This window comes from Lutra lutra, chromosome 1, assembly GCF_902655055.1.
Source record: "Lutra lutra chromosome 1, mLutLut1.2, whole genome shotgun sequence".
NCBI lineage: Eukaryota > Metazoa > Chordata > Mammalia > Carnivora > Mustelidae > Lutra > Lutra lutra.
Genome location: NC_062278.1, coordinates 192,999,864 through 193,019,024, shown reverse-complemented (window position 1 = coordinate 193,019,024; position 19,161 = coordinate 192,999,864). Strand labels below are relative to the sequence as shown.

The 19,161-nt window shown below is 40.2% G+C and overlaps 1 protein-coding gene across 25 annotated transcripts in view; it reads right to left on the bottom strand.

Moving 5' to 3' along the window:
* The window catches only part of CADPS (calcium dependent secretion activator), a 477,655-nt gene that overhangs the window by 75,790 nt on the left and 382,704 nt on the right, over positions 1-19,161 (bottom strand). For 15 of the 25 annotated variants that reach the window (XM_047690232.1, XM_047690276.1, XM_047690239.1 and 12 more), the window contains 3 exons: positions 11,393-11,539; positions 7,862-8,017; positions 3,865-4,012 (listed from right to left, as the gene is read on the bottom strand). In XM_047690232.1, coding sequence (XP_047546188.1) covers positions 3,865-4,012; positions 7,862-8,017; positions 11,393-11,539 — 451 coding nt within the window. The remainder of the gene's footprint in view (positions 1-3,864; positions 4,013-7,861; positions 8,018-11,392; positions 11,540-19,161) is intronic. The other 10 variants (XM_047690359.1, XM_047690370.1, XM_047690377.1 and 7 more) reach the window with 2 other exon arrangements.

Here is a 19,161-nt window from a genome sequence, read left to right as displayed (position 1 = left end):
CTTTAAAAAAAAAGAAGAATGTTGAATTATTTGTAAGAGATACATGACATGTTTTCTACTTTATCAAATAGAACACTGTACAGAAAGAGGTAGGCATTGCTGCTTAGCCTCAAAAATGTTACTGTTTGGGCATATCCAAATTAACATTCTAATCTGACATCCAGAAATGAGGGAGCTTTATCCTCAGTTTCAACAAGCTCCGTATTTCTCAAAGGTTGTGTGTTGCAATGCTGTATCTCTCATGTGACAAATGATGACAGGAAGGTTGTATGAGTAAGGACTTGCTCAAGGTCACAGAGTTTGGGAGCTAAGGTATAGCCTCCATAAGATGTACTTCTAAGGCACTAGACAACATGTTCTTCAGAAAAACACGATCCCAAGTTTAAGCCAAGGTTATTCTATTGTAGCACAGAAGTGATTAGTGGTAAAGATAAGAGCAGGATCCCCTTTTGACAAAATCAATTTGCTATTTTTCATCATATATCTCCAACCAGGGGCTACCCTTTGGCTTAACAAGGTCCATAGGTTGCCTGAAATGCAAAATTATGGGGAAGTATTTTTTCCCCTGGGCATTGGTTCCCCAAATTTCATCAAAATTTCAGTGGGGCCTGTGACAGAAACCCTTGCAACCCAACTCCCACTACTCTCCCCATAACCCAGCTCAAAAAGAAAGAAGTTAAGATCAGAATGACTTGGCTTGTTTGGAAGGACTGCATAGCATCTGAGTAGGTGTGTGGGAGTTCTTTAAATATGGCCACAATTGAGTCAGTCTGAGGAGGGACTGTAAGAGCTACTGAGGGGAAAGGAGGCCAGTCCTAGTGCAATAATCCTTCCTCATCCTGGAATGAGGTCAGCCTTGTGAAACTCAGCTGAAAAGGACATCTTGGGAAGCTCCAAGGGGAAAGAGATAAACTAGACTCCATCAAACTTAAAAAAATGTGTTTAAAGGATACTACCAAGAAAGTGAAAAAGACAACTGGTGAAATGGGAGAAAATAGTTGCAAATCATATATATGATAGTGGTCTAGCATCCAGAATATATAAAGAACTCTTTCAGCTAATAAAAAGACAATTTAATTTTTTAATGGGCAAAGGATTTAAATAGACATATCTTCAAAGAAGATTTACAAATGGTCAACAGACATGTAAAAAGATGGCCAACATCACTGCAAATCAAAACCACAGTGAGATAGTACTGTACAAACACTAGGGTGGCTAGAAGAAAACAGATTAATTAGAAGTATTGGCTAAGTCATAGCGAAATGGGATTTCTCATACATTCCTGATGGGTATATAAAATGGTGTAGCTACTTTGGGAAAACAGTTTGGCAGTTCCTCAAAAAGTTAAACACAGAATGACCATATGACCCAGCAAGTTCAAACCTACGTATATATCCAAGAGAGCTGAAAACATAGGTCCACGTGAAAACGTAGGCCCACATGAACATAAATGTTCATGGCAGTGTTACTTGGAGTAGCTACAAAGTGGAAACAACTCAAATGTCTATCAACTGATGAACTGATAAATAAGATGGGTATAGCCATATAATAAAATCTTATTCAGTACAAAAAGGAACAAAGTGCTGATACATGTGACAGCATGAATCTTAAAAACATGGTGTCATATGAAAGATACCAGTCACAAAAGGCCACATGAGATTCCATTTATATGAACTGCTCAGAATAGGCAAGTTCTTGGAGACAGAAAGTAGGGTGGTAGTTGCCCAAGGCTGGGGGAGGGAGGGTTGGGGAATTATTATTCATAGGTCAGGTTTCTTTTTAGGGTGATGGAAGAGTCTTACAATTGATTGTGGTGATGGTTGCACAGCTTTGTGAATATACTAAAAACTATTGAATTGTATATTTTAAAAGAGTGAATTTTATGGCATGTGAATGACATCTCAATTTTTTAAAAAAGAGCTCAAGGGGAGAAAAATTCAGGAGAGAGAGAATTTTGGAAAGTCTGAATTCTAAGGGATCTTAATGAACGTTAGAGTTCACCAAAAGCAGTTTTTCAAGTGGGCTCTGTGAAGCCTGAGAGACTTCAGGTAGGCAGTGAAGAAATGGAGAGGTGGAAAGGAACATGGTAGCTTGAGCACAGGGCTTCTAGACCCCCTGTCCTTCACTCTATCTAGAGCAGCTCTCATTTTATTTTATCCAGAGCAGCTCTCATTTTATTTCACATGCTGGCCCTTCTTGGTAAGGTTTGAAGAACTGACATTGCAGCTCAAAAGAGTGTGAATTAAATTAGAATAGGGCTATTAGGGGCACCTGGGTGGCTCAGTTGGTTAGGTGACTGCCTTCGGCTCAGGTCATGATCCCGGAGTCCTGGGATCGAGTCCCGCATTGGGCTTCCAGCTCCATGGAGAGTCTGCTTCTCCCTCTCACCTTCTCCCCTCTCATGCTCTCTCTCACTCTCTCTCTAATGGACAAATAAAATCTTAAAAAAAAAAAAAAAAGAATAGGGCTATCATTTTATAGATGAGAAAACTAAGGCCCAGCTCATTTGCAACACAGCTGGGGTAAGAACCCTGGTGGCTGAACACCCAACCTATCCTTCAGGCGTGAGCCCTAATTTTAACTCCTTTTTGGATACTGGGCCTCCACACCAATGATTCTCAAACTGTGGTCTTCAGACCAGTCGGCAGCATCAGCATCACCAGGGAATTGGTTAGAAATGCAAATTCTTGGACCACACCCCAGACCTCTCAGAACCCTTGGGGTGAGACCCAACCATCTGGGTTTTGAGAAGCTCTAGATGAGTCTGATGCTCACTGAAATCTTCAGAACCATGCTCTAAGTCACTCACATGCAGCACATGGAGTCATGAAAGAGAACCAAGGGCCCCTTACATTTGCCCCTAGTGCCTAGAACATATCCCCTGAGCAAGTGTCCCTCCAAAGAAAGTCAGTCTGGAGCAAACACTAACATGGGTGTCTGAGGAAGCAGATTAGTAGGGAAAGAAGATTGGAGATGATGTTGCCAGGAAGAGAATACCACCAACCCACATTTAAAAATGGAAGGTGCCGATAAGAGAAAATAAATAACGAATAAGGAGCAAATATAATTTAGTAAGAATTCTGAGCATGTACGGCTGGTATCGAAAGATCTGATTTAGGAGCAATTTATGCCAATTGGCAACAACACGAGAGTTGCCAGAAATGTTTCTGAATTAATTCTAAATTGGTATATGAATATCTAGCTGGCTTGAGGCCATTGGAGAAAAATGATCATGATAGTCTTTAATCAAGCCCGAGTTGCTGCTTCTTTCTCCTTTACATTTTAAATACCACTTTGGAATTGGAAACTTAGCAAAGGACTAACCTTTTGGTCAGGGAAGATTCACAATCGACTCAATCTAAGGAAATCAAAAAGTCTGTGATTTCTTAAAAATTCAGAACCTGCTGGTTTTTACCCCTGGGGATGGGGTAGCAGAATGATACAACATTTTACATCCTGGAGTTGCTTGATGAAAGAAAGAGAACCCTCCTGTGGTCCAGATGTTCCAAGTGATAAAATGCACTTCAAATATGAAAATGACTTGCACTCTGGAAAAGAGATCTGTTGGAGATACCAGCCTAATAGATAAGGTCATTGCATCTTATTTGACTTGAAGGAACTTTATGACCACCCCAACTCCAGCCACAAATCACTTCCAAGTGACTGGCATTCTCATTAGCACATGCCTTAGAAATTTACTTAACAAACAGATACCAAACATTAATCTGTAACTTAACCCACAAATGTTAGAAGGATATTTCTGAAACTAGTAGACCAGTGTAGATGGAAGGAATTTGTAGTTTTCTTTTACATGATCAATGGAGGGGGAAAAAAAAAAATCTGTATTTTTTTTTTTTTTTTTACCTCTTGGCCCATTTCCATGCTGCAAAGTTTTGTTGATTGAGCTTTGGCATCAACCATAACATTAAACATGGTGCATATTGACTGTGGGACTCGAAAATCTGTTGATCGACTGGTTTTTTGCAGCTTAACTTCAAATGCAATCCTGGTTCTATTAAAACAAAGTGGGAAAAGACCAATTCAGTATTCATGGCAGCAGGTGGAGGAGACATTTTCTGAGAGGTCAGTGAAAAAGAAAATTGAAGGCTGTAATCAGTTTCAATCGACAATGACTTCACATGTGTTCTTTTAAAAATGACTTTCCCAACTAAGGAAGGCCTATTCACGGAGACAGCCACGGAAACCCTCCCTTTCTCGGCAGTACACGGAACACCTGTAGCTCAGTGTATTTCTGTCTATAGTTTACATGCTATGGAGATCCCTAATTGCAGGAGAATGAATGAATTAACAAAAACCCAATTATAGCATTATAGCATATGTAAGTTCTCTCACATTGGCAACTGCCTACCTTGAATCACTTCATTAAAAAAACAAAAAACAAAAAAGCAGCTTCTAATCTTCAAAATCTCATGGTGGGGGAAAAAAATCTTAAATGACATTTATTGGTTTTTTTTTCCCCCCTTTTGGTTTTAAAAGAGACTGAAGTAAAAAAAAAAAGTTCTAATTTTTATATGGCTTTAAAAACTAAAAAAAATAAGATAGGTAACTTTGGGGAGGAAAGTTAAATTAGGAGGAGTGGTATCAGGGGACTTCCACCATATTTATGGGCAATGTCTATTATTCTGCGATCAGAGTATATATCTCTATATATTTTTCAGAGTATGTACTTTTAATAAGTGGAAATGGCATAATATACTTACCAATTCAAGAACTGTGTAATGGTGCAAGCTTAATGGGACATAATTCTGACATAGGTCACAATATGATCCCGGCAATGTACTAACTGTTCACAGGAAAAACCCGGTCCCACATGGCCAGCTGGTAATACAGGTGTGAGATTTAATCCTTGGTATCGGCATTGTATAGGGGACCAGCTATATTTTAAAAGGTTTTAGAGAAGTGGGTCACATCACTCCATGTCTTGAAAGAAAAGCACCTGGTTTGTAAGTGGCTTTGTGAAAGCTCCTTTCGCCCAATGCATCTTTTCAGTATTGTTTACCGTCAAGTTCTGGAGATCATGCAGCCACCAGGAAAGCATTGCTTCAAGAGGTATTAGTACCAGTTTTCTAAGAGTGCAGAGGAGGACCACACAGCTAGTTAGCTCAGGAAAGGATGCCAGCTTGCTAACACACCCTGAGTGCATTCAGGGAAGCCAAGTATAATTTCTAAGGTTGGAAGTCTAGTTCTTAAGAAAAAAACTTAAAACAACAACAACAAAAACCAACCCTTAAAGCACTCCTATATATTATATGATCATGTTAAAGATAAATGTATCTTGGCTTCTAAAGACTCATGCATTGAAGTAGCTTTCTAATCATGATGATCATTTTAAGCTACACTGAAAATACATCCTTTTCTGGTTTTGTGAAAAGGAGGTCTGATGGGGACTGAGTTGGACAGGTCCCTGCACTGATCTTCTAAGGCCGGCATGCTAGTTCCAGCCCAACTGGAGAAAGGGGAGTGGTACATTTTTCCCCTACAGCAAAGTAAATGCCTTCTGTTTTCACAGGGGAGCTGTGCATTGCCCTTGGAGGGTGTGAAAATGGGAAACCAAATGTAAAATTAATAAGACTGGGAGGGCTCCACGGAGCAAAATGCCAGGGATGGAGAGGTCACTGAATTCAACTGACTGTCCTTGAGGACAGAGTTAGGGGGCCATGTTTCAGTAGAACATAGTATCTGATACAGACTAGACTAGAGGCTCTGTCTTGACCATCAGATGAATGATGTAAATTTCTCAGAAACTTGGAAATGAAGGGTGATTGATTTTGGATGTTGCATATTTACATCTATGAAATAACATCCTTACAGTGATGTCCTTCTAGAACATCACAAAGAAGAAAGCAATTGTTCTAGGCTCTACTTATGTAGATTCTGTGTCTTAAAACACCCAAGGACATTTTCATGCTTTGCCCTCTGCATCTGGAGGTTGGGGGATGATATTTGCACTTATATTTGCAGTTGTCTGCTTTTGTCTAGGGCTGTAATTGGAAGGGTCATCAAGAAATTTAAGCCTCTGATATCAAGTGTGACTGTGTAGTTAGTTGATCAGCTTCTGTTAATAAAAGGTTACTTAAGAGCTGCTATGTGCCAAGCATGATACTGGGACCTGGGGAGGGCCGAGAGCGCAAAACAAGTAAGATATACTCCCTGCCGGTGAGGAGTTCACACTCTTTGTGGTGGCTGGCCAAAGAGATTTGTGGTAAGGGATAAGATAGCATCACTGTCTTCCTTTCACATCCACGTCTTCCATTTTCCCCCCATCAACTCCCCACTTCCTACTCCTTACTCGAAAGACCGTCTTCTCAGAAGGGCATATATGCCTTTTTATACAATTGTGTGCATAGATCAGAAGCTGGTAAGTGTTATCCTAATGTGCCACAGCCCTGAGTACAGATCAGGAGAGAACTTTTCATCACAGGGGAACTGCCCCATAAGAAGTTTTGGTGGAATGGTTTGGCTTCAAGACAAGAGTTGCTTTTCCTAAAACTGATGGAGACTATATAAGAAATGGTAGAATTCAAAATTCTAAGGAAACATTTTGACCTTGGATTTGGACAATAGGCCTGCCTTTGGTTCTAAGAGTAGAAAGAAAAGAACTAAACACAAAAAATTTGGATTGCCTGGACTTTGAGGCTCCAGAAGTGCCATCAAACACCTACCCAGACTCCCCACGGCACGTAGCTCCTTCTCCAGTTCCTCCTGAGATGTTCACCTGCCTGACCCTGCATTGTTCTTTGCTCTTTTGGCTTCCAGTTTTGATGCTATTCTTTTCTTTTCTTCTTCCAAGATATAAAATTCAGATCACTCCCAGACAAACCGAGCCCCCATCACCCACAACTGATCCATCAACCAAACTATACAACATCTGGAGATCTGGAGTGGCCCATGCTGCTTGTGGTCTTTCTTTCTTTTTTTGTCTTGAATGAAGAAAAATAATGGAGCAGTTATGAACTGGAAAAGGAACTTGGATGTGTGTCTGGGGATAGACAGGGTGATGAGAATGATGTTAAACCAGAGGAATTCCATCTCTGCTCCAGGAGGGAAGGGACGCAGTCTCTCATTCTTCATGGCATGGTATGCCAGGAATGTAGCACTGGGCCTGGCAGGTAGGAGGAGCTAAATACTCTCTGTTGAATAGATGCATATTGTTCTCATTTTCTTCTCTTCACCTTCTCAGAACACTCTACCTGGGAACTTCCACTGCAGCATTCCCACCTCAACCCAATATGCCATGGCGACAAAGCAGGCAATTTGTAGGAAATCCAAATGGACATTTAACCTCTCCTGCCCCCTCACTGATGTCTCGTTAGATTTGGGGCAGGACAACTCAGAGTGGGCCGAGAGTAGGTGCTCAGTTCATATATATGAAACAAATGATGTTGCTGAGATCCTGTTCACATTTCTGCAGAGACACTCATTTCCTGCTACCTGTACTGGATATCCTGGCTCCAGAACTGCCTATACTTCTCTTTTTTCCCACTAACCATCCCCTCACACACACACTTATACCTTACACACATATTTTCTAAGTAAATATTGTGTGTCAGGTGCTACTAGATACCAGAGATATAGAGAAGAACAAGAAAGACATGGATCCTTTCCTCATGGAGCTAAGTGAAAAAACTGGCTACCATATCATGTGGGGTTTGGGACAGATGTGGGGCAGGTGAACAGGAGCTAGACTTGGGTGGCCACCACTTTAGCTGACTTGGACAAGCAATCACCTTCTCCAAAAAAATCCAAATTACGGCCAGTTGAAAGAGGGGCCACCTACCATTCCCTGAGTCAGGGTGTAGTGGGGAAGATGTGCAGGGCCCATCCAGCCACCTAGGCTCACCTTTTTACACAAGATTCAATCATGTCACTTGCCATCAGCTTCAGCCGTTGTTCCAGGTGCTTTCCAAACTCTTCCTCGGGCCAGTGCAAGTCCCGAATGAAGGTCTGAAGGGCATCGAGTTTCCAGAACAGATCTTCTGAAGTGCCTGATCCATTACTGGCAGGATAAAAATTAGAAAACAAAAGTCACCCACAGGCCTTGGGTTCTGGAAAAGCTGACACAAAGACAACCAGGCGCTAGAAGGCTTAAGGCAAACAGTGGCTTCAACATACAAAACGACGCGTGTTGGCGGTGGAGGTGGGGACCATCTCCACCGGCCGATTTTGAGTTTTACCATACATGACTTAGTCTGTGTTGTTTGGCCAATTATCCCAGACCAGTGAGAAGTCTGAGGAAAGGTGTTGCCCCACAATGACTAGGAGAATGGTGTATGGTAAAAATCAGCCTTCTTTTAATAACCACATTAACACATGTGATGATTCAGATGAAGGCCACGAACCAGAGGGAGAAGTAAGTTCCAATGGATAATAACTACATGGCACCATGCAGTTATTAAAATTCAGGGTTTCATGCATTTCCCCAGCTCCCCTCCAGAGCGGAGGTCTCTTGGAGATTGCACAAGACTTTCAGTTTTAAAAGGACAGTGCTAACAAAGTGGTGAGCGAGGACCTGCTTTTCTCTTGAAGAGCTGGAAAGAAACTGGGGTGACTCAAATCAAGACGAGTACACCTGGATACCTTGAGTCCAAGATTCTTGTTCAGTTTGGTTCTCACTCCAATTATCATAGACCAGCCTGTTGAATAGGCAGCCCAGGACGAGGTGAGTTGCGGGGGTGGGGAGTGATGCGCCGACAAGGGATATCTGCAAAGCTTTAGGGCTCAAAACCTGAGCTCTTTTACCATTGCACCACCTTACCCGGTCCCCTGTACAGATGGAGAAATTGGTCTTGATTCCTTTCTGTACAATGACGTCTAGGAAACTTTTACCTGGGGCATCCATGGAAAGCCTGTGTGTGGGAAATGCTCCATCTCTCACCCTCTTGTCCTTCTCTGGCTGGCTTTCTCTTTGGTTAACAGTTCCATTTGGAGCTCTGAGGGGTGGCCACCCACCCCCCTTCCTCGCATACCACTAATGCTAACACAGTAATTTATAAAATGTCCAACACACCATGCATTACCACTTGTTCTGACATCGTCTATAGAAACAGATGAGAGTGGGTGTTTCTATTGTGACAGATGCCAGCTGCATTGAATTAATGCTTCAGAGAGAAATATAGCTAGTGCATAAATGCATACACAGCTACTGTGGGGTGGGGAGGGGGCAAACTCCCAACATGCCAAGAGGGAGCCTACGGCCTGGACCAACAGGGTAATGTTTCCAAGGACAGACCAGCCTGAGGTCAGTATGTAGATGTATCTGACACGAAGGAGCAGGAAACATGGAAACACATCCTTAAAAATGAAAGGTGGCAAAGGAGGAAACTGGAATTATGAAAAGATATAGAATCAGGCATTTCCTGGTGGGCGATTGAGGATCTACACCTTCTATTCAGATCCTGCCATAAGCACTATTCAAAAGCGGGGGAATGCATTGTTTCTCTGTGAAAGTTCGGCCTTCCCCCTACCTCCATCCTATGCTTGGGAAAAAGAAACCCCAACTTTGTCTAGTCTAAACCCCGTTTTGGAACTGCATGATTGTATGTTTTAAATCATTAAGTACATATGAATGCAATAATTGGTATTTATTACAACAACATTTTGACACCCATCTGGTTTCAGAGTTTCAAAAAATTCTTCTAGGGTTTTTTTTTTTTTTCTTTGAAGAGCTTATTATTAAGTTTTGACATGAGGAAAAGAATATTTTCTTTTTATTTTTAAGATAAACTGTTAATGTTAAGGCAATAGCACCAAGATTATTTTGATTGCTGAGCAGTTACCAAAATGTGTTCCCACTCATGCCTTAATTAATTGAATGGAGACCATTATCTGCTTTATTACAATGTCTTGATTCATATCTTTTCAAAAACAATGCCACGGAGCATGCATAGAAGAAGGTAAGAAAAGCTTTCAGAGGTTTATATTTTAATTTTTAACAGATACTACCTCATCTAACTTTTGATAGAGTCATCTTAGCATGAATATGATTTACTTTTTTTTAGAAGAATTTTTTTTCAGTTATAAATTTTTGGAGGTTTTTAAATTTGTCTTTAAAAGAGAATCAGACACATTGACTATATGATTTCATCATGCACTTGTGAACGAATAGAGGTTTTTAAAAATGTTAGGCAACTTCGTAGCAGCCAAGTAGAGCAGTCATTTAACGCCCTGTTTTCTACCTGGATCACTGCAGAAATAAAAATTATGAGGGCCGTCTTGATGAATGTGATTTTGAGATTTCAAAACATCACTGCTAGCTTCAGATCATTTTTTATTCCTTTGATAATAACACTTCTCTTTGAAAATGTGCCAATTTATTCTTTCAAGAAAAAGCTTATCTGGCCTATAATTAGCTGTGGTCTAAGAAAAGGATCAAAGGAGGGTATAGAATCACTAAACCCTATTTCACTTATTAAATCATGCACATGGTTTTAATTTAATTTCCCTGAGATAGAATTTAGGGGTACTGGATCTTCTTCTTGCTAAGGGAAATAGAGAGCGGGTTCACTTCCTAAGCTAGAAGTGGCGGCTCAACCTCAACCCCAGAGATGCTGTCTTTAAAGGGTTGGCCAGGACTCCCAGAAACACAAACCCTGTGCATTCCTGGCATTTGTATGGATGAATGTAAAGAATGGCCCTATCCTCAGACCACAGATGATACGGCTACCACAAAACTTAATTATTTGTTGTTTGACTTCTGCATTTTCAAAATTTAGATATCTTCTTGCTACCTAGATCCCAATGCTCCATATTGCATGATGACCTTGAAAAGTATCTTTACATAACACAGACATTACTGAGGCTTGATCCATTCAGGAGTTTTCATTTAGCCCTGAACATACTGTTACTATATCCTGCCATTTGCTGACACCAGAAATATGCTTTATGGTTTAAACAGTCTCTAGGAATTTTATATTTAAAGAAAACCCCAACTTCTAGGTAAGTGTGCTTCCCTCTTATATTTGGATCAGGCCAGAGAGGCCTGGACAGCCCATCAAAGAGGTTTCTTGGGGCTACTTTTGAATGAAGAACTCATAGAGTCATGGCACCTGAATTAAAAAAAGAAAAGAAAAGAAAAGCAGCAACAAAAAACAAAACATGGGCAGACTCCTTTTGCAAAAGAATTCAGGAAGTGAAACATAGTCCTCAAGCGTTCAGTGGGCGTAAGACAAATTGTTAGTGCTGTATATATAGCAAACGTCTTACAAACACGCTGCATGCCAGAAATAAACAATATTGTCTCTGTATGATCAGCAAAATATGTCTAATTATCCATCTCCATCTCTGTTATATAGGATGTATAGAAATAAACAATACATATCCATGCCAAGATCACTTAAATTTAAATTAGATCTAATGTGAACTGAATACACACTCAGCATCATACATAGCAGCCATCCATGACGGTGCCGAAAAAGTAGGCATTTGTGGGATGCCTAGAGGGATGTTAACTGGTAGATTTGGTACTTTGGGAAGGTTCACATTGGGTAGGTTCACATTGGGTAGGTTACTGGTTAAACTCCTGTGGAAGAAACAGACAGAAAGAAAAAAAATACCATCACAGTGACAATGCAGATGTGGCAGAAGCACACGACAATTGTAAATAAATTGGCTAAGTCCACAGCAAGACGACAGCGAAAACTCAAGCAACACACTTTGGAAAACAGCTTACGGATGGGGAGCTGTGGTGCGGTTCAGTATTCAGAGAGAAATGAAAAAAATGAATGGAGAAAAAATAACCACAGAGTGACTTAAAAGTGTGGAAACTCAAAGACACCTATAAACAATGATCACATTATTTAAATGCCTTTGTGAGGGGCTTTTGGTTTCCAAATCCACTGCCATGAGAGTCTAGAACTTGTGTGATGCTAAGAACTTGAAGTTCAAGGAATTCTTGGCATCAGTGCAGCTGGGCTGCTAGGGAAATAGCTGGGATTGATAGCAACGGTGGCATACTTTCATTTTCTTTTAGTCATAAATTATTTTTGATGGAGGCACTTTTCTCAAGTCAGATATTAGATACAAGGCATGGTGGGAAGTTCCCCTACTTGAATGCATACTTTCCAACTGTCACTCCTGAAGGCAGGTGTGTGTAACAGGGTGTCGTAGTTGATGGCAAAGATGAGGGAATTGTATCAAGAAGAACAGTTAGCTTTTAATAATTGTATAAAATGCTTAAAGACACGTCCTCCCCAAACTAAGTCCAACTAAAACAGAGAAATGTTTACACGTGCAAAAAGATACCTTGGTAAAGAAAAGAATCCCAAACACCTCTCTAATTCTAAATTCTTGGAGCACAAGTGGATTTCAAATGGGGCCTTGTGTTAAAGTAGTCGGCCACCCTTGGAAGTGAGATAGAGACTGGGAGAAAGAAGGCAAGGTTGTAGAGGTGCTGGGGAAGTTCTGTCTCTTTATCTGTGTGATTGTTACAAGGGAGTGTTCAGTCAGTGAAAGTTAACCAAGCAGCACGTTTTTTCTGTAAAAGGCTAAAATTAATAAAAAGTTAAAAAATGTGACCTGCACTAGCTTTTGGTTTTTGAATGAAGATGGATCAACTGATGTGATGGAGAGATGGATAACTTTATGAATAAAGAGAGAAAATAAAACAAAACAAAAACCCCAACTCGAATCGAGCAGATCTCTGTGGAGGGACTGTGACATTTACTGCTCCACAAGCTGGCACCATGTGTCTCTGTAGTGGCATTTTAAGGGTGTTCCATCCAGCCAAAGTCACTGGCACGGTAGAGCCCAGCCTAACTCTGCATCTGAGAGGAGCCTTCCTGTTTAAGTGGAGTTGACAGAACTTTGGCAGAAGAGTTGAGGGTTTCTTTTTGGATCTTGCAGAAGAGCAAGTTTTGCCAAAGCAGCTCTGCCCCGGGCAAGCTGTGTTTGACTAACAGAACTCTTGCAAGGGCTGGAGTGCCTCTGGGCTTGCTTAGCAGGGCAAGCCTCCTGAGAAGTCAGAAATCCTGGAACCTACAGAGAGTCTGGACCCCTGCTTCCCTCCAGAAACAAGGTACTCTTTCACAATGGCAATATACATGGAAAAACCTAGAATGCAAAATTGCCAACCTAGCATTCTTTTCCTTAAGGGAAACAGGTGTCACACAGGTTTGTTCTTTATACCTCATGTTTTGGGAAAGCCAGTTATACTTCTCTTCTTGGGATGAGAGGGTGCTCTTTTGGGAATGGTCAAGAGATAAGCTAAACAGGACTATGAAGCAGAAGGAACAATGGAACTTTTTCTTCAATGTTTCTCTGTTTAACTGGAGAAGCTGCCTCTGAAGTCTGTCCCAGGTGGCTCTCTGACTTAAACACTGCCATGTAACAAAACCGCTGGTGATTTCCATGAAGACATGTGTAAGCCTACATAAGCAAATGTGATCATTAGATGATACACGCACTGAATAATGATCAAGGAATTAGGAGATCTTTAGAGATGGCCACCTGACAAGGTAAAATGTCAATTCTAATCAAATTAAAAGTAGCTAGGAATGAATAACATACAGATGTATGCAAAAGCAACTTAAATTAAACATATTAGCGGATGGTGGGTACACAAATTAGAGAAGAGCTTTGTTTTGCATATGCAAATTTGAAAAATACTTATATTAATAAAAACATACTGTATTTGTAAAATATGACATTTTGGCTGGACTACTGTGCTGGATTCATGTAGAAACATTTCCTTCATGTGACATACTATAATGCTCTATGTTTAAAAGACTGAAACATGCTTGATATTTCTGTTTAGCAAAATAATAGAGTATACTATTAATGTTACTAATATTTTATTTGGATATTAATAACTTATATTAATAGTCAAAGAGCAATTCCCAAGCATAATATACATGTGAAAAGGGAGAATTTTCTAGTAGCACTCAGGTCAGATCAGACTCCAGGAGCTGCTGATGGATATAACAAATTATTATTTTAGAGGGCCCTTTAGCAACTACCTAAAAACAAGCCCATCACATGCTTCTCTGTGAGAATCATAATGGGATATCTGTGGATAGTATCAGAAGTGTGAATTGCAATCCTAACAACTGATATATGTTAAAAATTAGACTCATTCTGGGACATCTGGGACACCTGCCTGGCTGAAGCAGAGGAGTATGTGATCTTGATCTTGGGATGGTGGGTCTGAGCCCCATGTTGGGTGGAGAGATTACTAAAAAGCAAATAGACCTAAAAAAATTAGACTTACTCACTGTGGGAACTCTGCTAAAAAGGGATAGCTCCTATCCCGGTCAAATGCCTGTCCCTAGAGCACTAGATTACAAAATTTTCATCTGCTCTCTCTCTCACATGGATGAATGTCATGAACGTGCATGCCTCATTTCTATGGATGAAACAACTAGAGGTAGAGACATCCCTAACTTCTGAAATAAATTCTAATCAAGATTGTATCTCCATGCAGAGGGGATATGGTTGGGTCATCTCTCAAAGACTTCTGGATGGGGATAGATTTGAGACTCAGAATGACTCCCACTTTATAAGCCATTTGTTTCATGAATGTACATAGTACATCTTGTCTTCTTTTGGTGCTCTGGACCCTAAAGCCTTTCCATGTGCTTATCCTTAGGTCTAATCCCTAGGCTGGGGAGGCGAGCACTCTCTGCGATCTTTCTATAGTTCAGAGTGGTGTTTTCCAACCTTTTATTCATTAGCACTACCAGGCCCCCAACTGCCTTCCCCATGAGAATTAATACCACTAATATGTTGTAGATCTGTTTATGTACTTTAGGTAGACCTATACTTTATACATATATATGACAAGAGTAAACATTTTTTTTTTTTTTTTTGTCCCTCTGCCCTGCCAAGAACAAATTTTTACCAGCCTGGGAGCTGAAAAGCCCCTATTTGAAAAGTATGACGTAGATAATAAAGTTCTGAACTTCATGGGCTTTTAGAACCTCCCCATAAACTTTCCAACCTACGGCTTACTTCCTTCCTCATCTGTGCTGGTCAAATTCAAACATTCACTGTTTCTATCACATACCTCACTTTCCCCCATGTTTCTATGTTCGCTCATGCTCTTTCCAAACACCCTTCCCCTTTGGAAATCTTACTCTCCAAGCTATTTCCTTTTTAACTACTCAGGGAAGACTGATTCCCTTCTACTCTATGCTCTCATCACTCTTTGTTATGTTACTTGTACATTGGTAAATATTTAAAGTCATTTTTCTTCTGTGTATGTTGTTCAGACCCAGCCAGATTGAATCCCCAACCAGGGGATTATATATTTTCCTTTTTCTCCTCCCCATAGTTTTTCTATTGTATCCTTACAATTTTCAGGCTGCATGGTTCCTTAATCAATGTCAGTCAATAAATACTTATCGAGCACCTGTCCCAGACCCTCTTCCAGGTGCTAGGGAGGCAGTAGTGATCAAATGTCAGGGGGTGAATATGGAAAATCACATTTTCTAGAATGCTAGTATTGAAAAAGTCTTGAGTATTCAAAACACTTGTCTTACAAAGGAGGGTACTGAGGCTTGGGGAAGTAATCTGACTTGCTCAAGGTCACCCAGCAAGTTAATGGCAGAATCAGGAGTACAGACTCCTCTGGGTCTCGCACTTTTGTATTTCATACCAGGTCACCTACATGTTGCTAAGATGTCTTTGGTCAGTCTGACGATTTATTATCCTTAAGACATTGATATCCTTGACAATCTGGAAAACTGAAGTTACTTAAAAAATACTTTTCATGTGTATACCTCAGGCAGACATAGAGTGCATTTTGAGAAATGAGAAACAGGTTTTTTGGGTGCACATACCAAGAACAGTGTTTAGTGCAACCATTCAGAGCCATCCTAACCTGAAATGGGCAACCATGAAGCACGGATTCCCTGTTCCTGGAGGTGTTTAAGTGGAGATTGAGAGAAGGGGAGGGCGACATGGAATGGGTACTTGGTACTAGTCCGGGGAAGCTTTGGATTGCGTGCTTTCTAAGTTTGCTTCCACACTGAATGGAAGCAATGACTTGACTAACAAGGAGCCAATTCTAAAAGGCTGATAGAAATGTTGTCCAACTGCCAGTTAGGACCAAAAACTCTTATTCAGGCTATAAGGAGAGTTGTGACCAACCTGCCCAGCAATGGTCCTATGACATGTCCTGATGGGACACTCACGAGAGGGTTATGGTCTCTGGCTTGAGCCTGTTCTGACAGGCTGATGATCTTCAGCTGTGATTAGAAGCTGTGCGACAACATTTTCCACAAATACACTGAGACTGTAATCATAAATTTATCTGGCTTAATGGAAACAGAGATGGAGCTGCCCTGTCTCTCTGTGCAGAGATGGGTGGCCATCCTACTAAAGAAAAGCAGCAATAAGACTTGGCCATCTGACCCTTTATCTCAGGTAGCTTCAGTTGTATTGAGCTCAAAGGACTGCATCTCTGTTTTATTTTATAGGTCCATATTCTGAAATAAGAAAATCCGAAGAATAGAGAATATTTTTAATCTATTTTTAGCAAGCTCAATATATTAGTAGCATTTTCTTGCCAGATTGCCATTTTTCTTTAATATTTTGAATGCTAATTTTTCTTAAAGTAAGCTTTACAGTGCATTTCTCATTTTACCTATAATCAAGTGCCTGTAGTCACAACTTTTGAAAAATGGAAGAAGTATTTGAGTATAACAATTATTTGAGGGAAAGGCTATATGTGCATGTGTGTGTATGGGTATATGCATGTGTATACGTGTGTGTATGTGTTTATGTATGTGTGTGTATGTACTAGAGGAACACATTTAAGAGTACAGAAAGTTGAGCAAACTAAATCTATTTATCTAAGTCAGTTTCTTGTTTTTGAGTAAGCATAATAAAAAAAATTACAAAAAGATCATCTTTGACTTGGGAAAAAATCCAAAAGGAAAATGAATCTCTGCTTCTTCACTAGCGGTCAGATAAAAGCTTGTACTTTCTCTTCACCTGGTAGGAAGTATAGGGAGACTCATTCTTTCTAGCCCATAAAAGCACATCCCCAAGCTCTTTTCACCCTTCATTTTGTGCTGGCCATTCTGTTAATCTGTCATAGCATCCACATTCTGTTTACAAATTAGCTAATAAAATGTGTGTGCTTTCAAAGTACTGTAATTTAGTTTATGTTTTAGCTGGCACTTTCAAATACCTCTACATACTCTAAAAGGCACATACTATTTACCATGAATTGAACAGACCACAACCACAGTGACTAACCAATAGCACAGTTTGGGACAGCAAATAACTACTTAGAGAAAAAAAAAAAAAACACATCTACATAAAATATTCCAGGTTATTATTCACAACTATTAATCCTTCACCAATTTTCAGGTCTTTAAGTTACTGGTCCAAAAGTTCAAGTTTCATTTTTTTTTAATCATTAAAAAAATCCCCAACAAACCTTCCTTGACTAACACTTTGAATTGTGAAGATAATTTTTACTCTACCTTTATGTCTGATAGTATCAAGAATATTTAATACTTCAAGAAGAATAGCAGTTACTTGCTTGAAGCATTTAATAGATTATAAAATGACATTGGTGATATTACCACAGAGCTTCATGACAATTCTCAGACACCAAGTAGAGACACTTTAAAAAATCAGTTTTATGGATGAGAAAACAGTTCCTAGAGTTTTGAAGCCTTGCCTTCTACCTGGTGAGTGGAGGGCAAGGCCCTAACTCTAGGGCCCTTTAGGAAATAGTGACAGATACCAATCCTTTCCTCCCAGTGGTTGGTAGTACCAGTATCCATCTTTAAACCCAAGTAAGTAACAGCTACTTCAAGACCATTACTATTTTGAAAATGTGAATAGTACTCATTTGAGCCTTTTCCTTTTCTCAGATGTTCTCTACAGCACATCTGTCTTGAATATAATGAGCATTAAAAAAAAAAAATACAGTTGCTTGTTCATGCTTTGTCATTAAGGGACCCAGTTTAAATTCCCATGAGTTAAAAGTCAGCAGGGCCATATTAAGAGATGGTATAAACTTGAGAATAACCAGCTAAAATTTAGGTTTCTTGGTGCTTGCAAATGAAGAGCATTTGCCTATTAACCAGCTCTCAGTAGGGTAAGTCAAGAAACTTCTCCTGCGGCTTAGGAGTGGAAGTGGCGGGGTCGTGGCTGATAAAGCTATTTTGCACTGATTTATCAGTTAGAGTCATGCAGTAGAATATTAGAGGAAGAATCTCCATCCAGAAAACTGCTTAGAGATAAAGTACAGGTCAAGTCTTGTAAATTGAGGAAAAGAGTTTTGAATATTTGTTCTGGAGTGTCTCAAAGTGTGCTGTACATACTCCCCCCACACCCATTTTGCTCCATACTGGTTGCTACTTCCCAAAGATGTAAAGGACTAGAAAGAACAAAACACGTTTCTCATATAAAAGAAAAAAAGGGAGTCTAATGGGGCAAAACTAATACCGGGCTTTACTGGAGCTTTTCAAACAATACCAGAAAATTCTCTCCACCTAGGAGCCTTCTATGTCTCTAGAAACGGGAGCCTGAGACTGACCCTCTGGCAGCCCCGAGTCATAGCCCTCCCCCTTGCTGGGGAATGGAGGTGGCACCAAATCTGCCTGACATTTCAAAAAGATCTAACATTTGCTAAGCAATTATGGAAACCGCTGAATTCATACCCTACAGGATTTCCTGTCATTGGTCCTACAAGAGAGATACTCCCCTGGGGAAAAACAAAAGTAGTTAAATACATTTAGGAAGCTCCAGGTGAAGCAGAGTTAAATAAGCATCTGTATGACTATGTTCTCAAAGTCTTCAAATACGCTGTTGTGCTTCATGGTTCTCCGGGAGATATGGGTGTGGGGTGGATGAGTGGGTGATACAGAGTTTTCTAAGCATATCTGGCCATAGAGTTCTTTTCTCGAGGTATGTCTCAAAGGCCTAGACTAGAAAACAGCAAATTATAGATCAAAGGATAGCCTCCTGTTTTGGAAAATAAAGTTCTATGGGAACAGAGCCACACTTGTCCGTTTGCCTTTTGTCTGTTTTTGGTTTTTCACTACAATGATAGAGCTGAGTAGTTGTGACAGAGATTATGTAGTTGAAAAAGCTAAACATTCACTATCTGGTCTTTTATAGAAAAAGTTTGCGGGCCCCTTACCTAGACTCCTATGGAACACGCTGTGGGAAAGATTAATTCCTAAA